Source organism: Cyprinus carpio, chromosome A8, assembly GCF_018340385.1.
Source record: "Cyprinus carpio isolate SPL01 chromosome A8, ASM1834038v1, whole genome shotgun sequence".
NCBI lineage: Eukaryota > Metazoa > Chordata > Actinopteri > Cypriniformes > Cyprinidae > Cyprinus > Cyprinus carpio.
In genome coordinates, this window is record NC_056579.1 from 18,220,975 (window position 1) to 18,229,701 (window position 8,727).

General features: G+C 37.9%; 1 protein-coding gene across 1 annotated transcript; it reads left to right on the top strand.

The window, feature by feature from the left end:
- Positions 1-2,078: 2,078 nt before the first annotated feature.
- On the top strand, positions 2,079-4,271 carry aplnra (apelin receptor a). Its single transcript, XM_042762600.1, has one exon. The coding sequence runs from the start codon at positions 2,291-2,293 to the stop codon at positions 3,371-3,373; it is 1,083 nt and encodes a 360-aa protein (XP_042618534.1). The 5' UTR covers positions 2,079-2,290; the 3' UTR covers positions 3,374-4,271.
- The last annotated feature ends 4,456 nt before the right edge of the window (positions 4,272-8,727 follow it).

An 8,727-nucleotide genomic window follows, 5' to 3' on the forward strand; every position in this document is an offset into this window, starting at 1 on the left:
GCCATGAGTTGCACTATTCACACATTGTATTTCTAATCTGATGCATTTAAACATTTTGGTCAGAGATGCATTGCATGCCTATGTTGCCTTTACATTAGTCCTCAGTGTTAGTCATTTACTTCACACTGTCAGTAAATTGTTATATATACTACAAGTCATTTTATTCAATTAAAATGGTTACAATCGTGTAGCACTTAGAAGATACTGGCTCATTAAGTGACTGAGAAAATCTGCAGATGATCTAATCAGTGTTGTGGAGAGTGACACTCTGATAAGTTTTGATTAATGGATTTACACACTGATCCCCCTAAATGTGATTGCACATTAATTTAAGGAGTGCAGTGTGTGAAACAAGATTTGTATGTGTAAATAGTTATGCAGATATACGAAACAACAAAGATCTCATGAGAACTTCTTTAAAGATAATCGTCGGTATGGCATCTCATATGTATAAGGAAAAATGTCTTGGGTGTAGCACATAGTTTTCCTGTTTGATTTGAATGTGAATTGCTCTCAATTCAGCCTTAGCTATTTCGCTTTAACTGCCTTTTTTCAGGTGCTGCAAATTGGGTGTAACGCGTAAACAGCGCGTCTTTAAGAAACTCGTTAATGTCAAATGCGTCGTTTCCTTTTGTTTTATGTTTATTTTGCGAGTTTGTGTCTGCTTTTATCATGCAAATAAATGCAAGAAAGTGAGAATTGAATTCACACATATCCAAATCCTTTGCTTACATGTGATTTAAGCACTAAAGACTCTCTGAGCGCTTTATAATGTACTGAGCAATGCATTTTTATTAGACTTTTACGATTCATCCGATGGGCTCCGTTTAAAGGGAGAACGAAGGTAAGATTTTTTTTACGCATAAATCAGTCAGTATTACAAAAAATTAAATAAAATCTAAATTAATTAATTAATAAAGTTACATAGAATATGTTCATGAATTTTATATTAAGCATTATATACTGTAACAATAATTTTAATAAGGTCAGTATTTATAAAGGTGTGTTTTTGTTTCTCTTTAAGAGTTTAAATGTGCATGTAAATCTCTTCTTGATATTGGAGAGGCTGCAGTGATGTGTTGTAATGAAGCAGAGTGTTTGAAGTGACTGAATGTCACATTCATGTGATGTTTGAGTGAGAGGAAATCACAGAGCATTGCCTCTTTACATTATCATTTGGTCCCAGGCTCTGGTTTCACTGGGAACCTGTCTGAAACCTGTTCAGGCTTGCATGTTTTGTTTAGCTAAGTTTAATTTAGTGCCATACAGTCAGAGCTACCAATTTGTAGCCAGTAATTAATCAAAACATAGACTTGCAATGTAACCTCATTAATAAAAAAATAAAATAATCAAGAATACACACATTCCCAGTGCTGTTCATTTATTTTTACACACATTTTTCTTTTCCAAGAGGAGGCTTTTTCTCAAAACTTCTAGGGCTGCTTTACTGTAACAGATCTTTTCATTATTATAGCATATATGTTTCCATTCATTTAACTTCTGAGTCCTTTCAAATGTATTCTTCATTAGTAATTAAATTCAAATGTTTCGAAAATGTGCAACGAAGTTTTACATAAAACTTTCAGGAAGCGATTAAACTTAAGCTTATAGGCCCATTTTAGTGGGCTGACAGAAAAAAGAAAAAAAAGCTACTTAACAATGAATGTAGCCTATTTTTTTAATAAATTATCAATTTGGCCAAGATGTTTAAGTCTGTTTGACGTGAATGAACAAATGTTTACCCTGTGGAAAAGTGAACATGCATTTAAATTCTGCGACTGTGACGGCTTTGTTTCTTCTCATTTTTGTTTTATTTAAAAAGTGTCGTAAATGAGACGTGACGCAAAAACATTTTTTTTTTTTTTTTTTGTCAGACAATTTAAGCTAAATCTGACTTGAAAGACGAGCGGGCCATTACTTTTTCATTAAGAAGAAAAACAAGAGTTAAGCTCACTGTGTTGACACACAGTCGCTCCTGCCTCCTGCGTGGCCCGGGGGGTGGTGTGCCTTGGTGGGTGGGAGTGGGTGGTTTGATTGGGGGCTGGAGATAAGGGGTCCGATATATGGGTCCAAGGGGAGGGAGAAGTCTGGAGTTTAAAAAGTCAGGGCGCTTCTCTCCCTCACACAGACGCGCTTTAGCTTTCAGTGAGGGAAACTTACCTCAGACTCTAGTTTCAGACAGAAGAATCCAAACATTCCCACTGAACTAGCCGATATAAAAGTAAGCCCAGACATTCGGATAAAACTGGACAAGAAAACTGACGGACTCGAACTAAAGCGCCCTCTCCAAATGGAGCCAACGCCGGAATACATTGACTCGTATGACTACTATGAAGATAACGAGACTGCGTGCGATTACTCGGAGTGGGAGCCGTCTTATTCTCTCATTCCCGTGCTGTACATGCTCATTTTCATCCTCGGGCTCTCCGGGAACGGCGTGGTTATCTTCACTGTCTGGCGCGCGAAATCCAAACGGCGCGCGGCAGACGTTTACATCGGTAACCTGGCGCTCGCGGACCTGACGTTCGTCATCACGCTGCCGCTGTGGGCTGTGTACACCGCGCTGGGGTACCACTGGCCGTTCGGCGTGGCTCTCTGCAAGATCAGCAGTTATGTGGTGCTTGTCAACATGTACGCAAGCGTCTTCTGTCTGACTTGTCTGAGTTTTGACCGCTACCTTGCCATCGTCCACTCTCTGTCCAGCGGGCGGCTCCGGTCCCGCGCCACCATGCTGGCGTCGCTGGGTGCCATCTGGCTCCTCTCGTGCCTGCTGGCCGTGCCAACTCTCCTGTTCCGCACTACGGTGAATGACGCCGGGAACAACCGCACCACCTGTGCGATGGACTTCAGTCTGGTCACTCTTAATCAGCATCACGAATCTCTTTGGATTGCAGGTCTGAGCCTTTCGTCCTCCGCTCTTGGTTTTCTCCTGCCTTTCTTGGCAATGACGGTCTGCTACTGCTTCATCGGCTGCACGGTCACCCGGCATTTCAGCCACCTGCGCAAGGAAGACCAGAAGAAGCGTCGTCTCCTGAAGATCATCACTACCTTGGTGGTGGTTTTTGCGTTCTGCTGGACGCCTTTCCATGTGCTGAAGAGCATGGATGCGCTGTCATACCTAGACCTGGCGCCCACCTCGTGCGGCTTCCTAAACTTTCTGCTTCTGGCTCATCCGTATGCCACGTGCCTGGCGTACGTTAACAGCTGCCTCAACCCGTTCCTCTATGCGTTCTTTGACCTGCGCTTCCGCTCGCAGTGCCTGTGTCTGCTGAACCTGAAGAAGGCCATGCATGGGCACATGAGCTCCATGTCTTCAACCCTCAGCGCCCAGACTCAGAAGTCGGAGGTGCAGTCGCTGGCCACCAAAGTGTGAGGGAAAGAAATGAGAAGAACAGAAAACATGAAGTTGAAGAAAAAAATAAAAAACATTGGGTTGATAAAATAAAAAGGTGGGAATCTATTGACGGCTGGTCCGTTCTGATGTGGTGAACTGATGGACTTTGGAGAAAATATTTCTCTCTGTTTGTAAATAACACTCATAATTTGGTGTACTCTACTGTATTCATGTATGGATTGCTGGAATGATGTGACTTTGTGTGTATGTATGTGTGAATTCATGTTCACTGACATCTATTCATCAACTCTGACACGCTCAAAACGCACACGCAGAACTGTTCAAGCAAACAGGAGGTCAGTTTTTAAAAAAAACATTCAAACTGACCACAGCGATGCTGCACTGAGGATGAACTTGCTTGTGCTGCTGTAAGAGTGTGTGATTGTGTTGAAGCCTGTATACACTGAGATGCAAATTGTACAGTATTTTCATACTATTTTTTTCTGCTAATTTGCAATGTTCAGAAATGTGTTCAGTATTTGTAGCACTTGTTAAAATGAGATATAAATATTATAATTTTCGTTAAACTCCCTGATGTGAATGTATGTGGGTTGTTGTTTTTGTTTTGATAAGCGAAACAGTGTGTGTGTGTGTGTGTGTGTGTGTGTGTGTGTTTGAGAGAGAGAGAGAGAGTGTTCCAGTGCAAAGGTGATGCTGCTTGATTAGTAGATAGTTTAAAGCGCAGACAGAGAGTCAGGGTTTGGGGGGTGGGAAGACAGACAGATGGCTGGTGACAAATGTCTCTGGGGAAAAGGAAGCCAAGTGGAGGAAGGGAACAAATTTGGGGGTGTAAATAAGTATATATTCATAAAATTATGTTATATTTTTTGAAATTTCTGTAACTAACTACTGTATTAAATATGGTTCTTAAATACAATACAGTCTTAGTGTCATTACACATGATTGTGGGTATGCATTGGTGTGTGCAATACAGTTTAAAGGGAGTTAACATTAATAGTCCATCCATCCGTTTTCATCCATCAATTAATATATCATTTATTAAAAGTATGCTAAAGTGTACATCTTTTTCACAAAAAGAATGTAGGGCTGCAGTACATTGATAGTACTGTATCTAAATTAATTATTGTGTGAGTATGTTTGAATGTGTCAAAACAACAAAAATGCATAAAACTCATAGTATCTCTGGAATCTAGGGTTTGTAGATGGACTAAAATGTTTGGTGAACAGTGTTGTGAGTTTTAAATATATATATAAAATAAATAAATAAATAATCTTGAAATAAAATAAGAGAAACCAATGTAAAGGCCCATTAAATACCACCATTAAAGAACAGAACAAAAACACACAAAAAAAAAAAAAAAAAAAAAAAAAAACAACACACAAAATACAGTCTAATTAATAGTGACATTGTGAGGCCCCTATGACTCACATATGACACATATCTGTTTGAAGCAAATCTGGGGCAAGCGTAAAATAATTTTTGAAAAGATGACCGTTAAAGAAGGGGGAAAGGGACGCAACACACACACAGACACACACACACACACACACACACACACACAAACACACGCATATGAGGACATCAACCAGTAACAACAGAATGACATGACCAATAGGATCCAGAAACTTTCAGATCAAAGAGAGCAGAGAAACGAATAAACGGACAGAGTAACAGAGAATTAAGAACTTGAGCACTCGCTAAGCCCCTCATAACATACAGAATTCCCATGATAAATATCCGCAGATTGTTTTTGGCAGACTGTCTGATATACACACTGTCTGGAAGAGAGATATGTTGAGGTAATCTCTTTAACTGCATAAACCGGACCAGTGATGTCATCCAAAAAAAAACAAAAAAAACATAACAAACTGTAAAAACCCAATGTTCTCTTTTTCCACAAATGCACAAAATGCTAAGTAGCTAATTCACAGTTCTGTAACAGTTTACTGTAATTGTAATAGTATAAAAATATAGTATAAAAGTATAGCATATAAATGCAGATTGACATTTTACAAGTATATCTACATTTAATCAATGCTTTTATCCACAGCGATTTAAAAATTAGGAGCATCAAAGCAATTTATCTTAAGAACAACAATATTTGAAGTCCACATATACCGAGTTTTATACAAGCTTAAGCAAAACTGATATGCAAGAAAGTAGAGAAAAGGAACATCAAGTAATGTGGTAAATACACCTATATAAAATGTATGTGAATTTTACAGTATGTTGAATGTAAATGATTATGTGTTAAAGGTTCTCAGTTATCTAATGGGAATCTCATGTTTCAGGGCCTTTGTGGAAACCATAACAAACCAAGCCTTCCAAAAGGCGTTTCAAATGAAAAGGAACGTGCTCATTTCATCCTGCCAATCACAACACACTTTTTTTCACTCCTTTGACAAATCTTCCGGCACCCATTCACTACCCCAACTGCACATTTACTTCATTAATTAGGTCCAAGGGGAAATAAGTCTCATGCTTCTGCCAATAGAGACTGTAAGATAAACCAGCGAATTATAATTTTTCCCACAGAATAATAGGTGATTTGAACATGTGACCCTGAGAAAATTCTTTAATAAATCATCTCATGCTGAGCATTTTGATTATTTTGCAGTAGCCTTTCAGTCAGAATTTCAAATACAGAAATACAATCACACTCAAATAGCCTCTCTGTGAAAATGGGTGCTGTGCTACTATAGTGTTGGAGTGTGTAGCCAGGGCTGTTTAAAACCATTAACCTTGTCACAAAGTAAGATTATGATATACATGCATGTATGTGTCCCAGCTGCTAACCTTCATAATAAAGAGCAGAAGTGCATACCCGCTGTCATCACTACTCACCCTCGCTAATATCCCCCAGTCCTCGACAGGTGTGTTTCCTCACTGGCTTTTGGGCATCCTGTGTCATGCCTTCAAACTCAATCTGAACAAATGTCCAAATGCACCGCAATGGACAGACCTCAGGAGGCTTGGGTGCACTCTATCTGACCACATTCTCATTCCTGGAATTTTTTTTTTTAAATGTTAACTGAATGAAGTACTGCAGTCCAAGGTCATTATATTTAGGTGTGTCAATATGTTTTATATTAAAATGTTTCCACCGTTTTTACTTCATAATAATAATAATAATAATAATAATAATAATAATAATAATAAACTTTATATCTCACATTTGCAACTTTATTTCTCATGGCTTTATATTTCACACTTGTCACTTTAAATTGCTTTCACACCTACGATTGTTTGGTCCAAACCAGATTTTTATTGCTCCCCCCTACACCATGATCCTGCAATACTGGAGACTGCAGTTTCAGGACCACATTTTTAGGACTGCATTTCTAGGAACTTTTTTTATTTTTTTGTAGATGTGCTAGCAGTTTATACTACTTTATGGCACTTGATATTCAAATCTGTATTTGCATTATTAGGAATGATTTGCTGTTTTAATTGTCTAAATTTAATTGACATATTCTCCTAACCAAGCCCTGACTCTAACCGTTGGTAACCCTCTTAAAGATTTAAACTAATTTGTTTCAATTGTCTGTATATTGACTGTGTGCGACCTCCAGACATGTTCACAATTCCCCAAGGTCCGGGTTTCTGCTTCATTAGCAGTCTGGTGTGCAGCCCGCTTGACAAAGTGCAGTAAAAGGTAAAAGTGTTTGTGTAACAAAGTAGTGTGTTTATGATTACGATAATCAATAAATGAGTAAATAATATGATAACAAATACCAGTTTGCAACATCAAGCAGCAGTATGAACTGTTTTTGCACAGCTAAAAATAGAAATTAAGTCTTCTTGAGTTGGAGTAAAAGAGTTGCCTAGGCGTCACTGTCATAAAAGAATGATGGTTCTATAATACATTCCTGAAACTGCAGCCTCGGGTACTGAAGGATTAATCTATTGCCTCCACTTGCTCCACTGGATCCCGTTGGCCTTTTCTGAGTCAGAACCATGAAAGCTGCATCTGCTTAACCCTATAGAGAAAAAAAAAAAATTACATTTTTTACATGTATGATTCTATAAACATTTGTCTTTTATTGTCAGGCCTAATGCTACTGTCATACAGAGTTCTCTTCCAGTTTTAAGGACAGACAGACACCAACTGCACTCATCATGTACCCGCACACACTCACATACAGAACACGGACAGTGAGTGTGAAGTTAACGCAATGTGTCTGGCCTAGCTGAACACCAGACTTGACAATGGAGCCTCTCATCTATCAAAACACAGAGGCCATCTTTGAGCAGAGCTTTGCTAAAGGACACAAAGGCACACAGGAGAAAAAACAATGCCAGGAGAGTCTAGTGTCTCCCATTACTGTGTGGTGGAGCGCAGAGCTCGCTGAGAATGTGTAACACATTAGCTCCTGGGTTTGCCTTGCGTGTGAGAATTACACAACTGTCTATATGACAGATGAGAGTGATGTCTGCAATGGGAATTTCTATAGTGGTTTTCCCAGATAAATCACATATGACGTTTAACACCATAAAAAAACCCAGATGGGTTTTATTTCAGTCTTTTTGATATTGCATTTACATTTCATGTTCATATTCAAAATAAAAAAAAAAAAAAAAAAAACATCCCCCTTTTGGCCACCTTTTGAAACTTCTTCCAAACTTCTTTCCATTCTGTAACCCACTTGTCTGCTATCATATTTGTTCCATTATTCATGATTTCATAATCTCTGTTTATACCTTGAAACTCTTGTGAAACATTTTACCCACTTTTCTCTCATCTCCTCTTTACGCACCCCTGTGGTTTGGGCTCTTTTGAAGTTTAATGTGATTTCTCCTCCTCCTCTGTTTAGGCAGTAATGAGCTCTGGGAGAAAAAAAAGAAAGTATTAGCTTAAGGATTAACATTTTACTAAACAGAAGTTATTCACAAAGTCTGTATACAGTATGTCTAGGATTAGTGGTTTTACAGTGTACCCATCTACTACTACTAAAGCCAATTTCAGATTCTTAAAAGATGAAAGTTTTAACTGAATTATTATTGAATTGAATTGAATTGAATTAAATTGAATTGAATTATTATTGTTGTTGTTGTTGTTGTTGTTGTTAATATTAATATTACTGTTTTTATTAGAAGATGTTACTTTAAACAACTTTGCCAAAAGACCACATGAGAAAATCTTTGCAACAAAAAAATACAAAATGGTTCAAATTCTGAATCATTTTTCTGGCTCACATGTGTCTACACTGCAAAAAAACAAAAAAAAAAAACAATGATTATTGGACAAATACTAATTCAGTCTTTCTACTTCAAAATTTCAAATTTAATTCAATGTGTTAAATGCTGTTTCTTTGTAATTACTGATGAAATTTACTGATAGTTTCTGAGTGAAATGTTTTTTTTTTTTTTT

Coding starts and splice junctions, on each gene's coding strand:
- aplnra (XM_042762600.1), top strand. CDS start 2,291: ATGGAGCCAACGCCGGAATACATTGACTCGTATGACTACTATGAAGAT.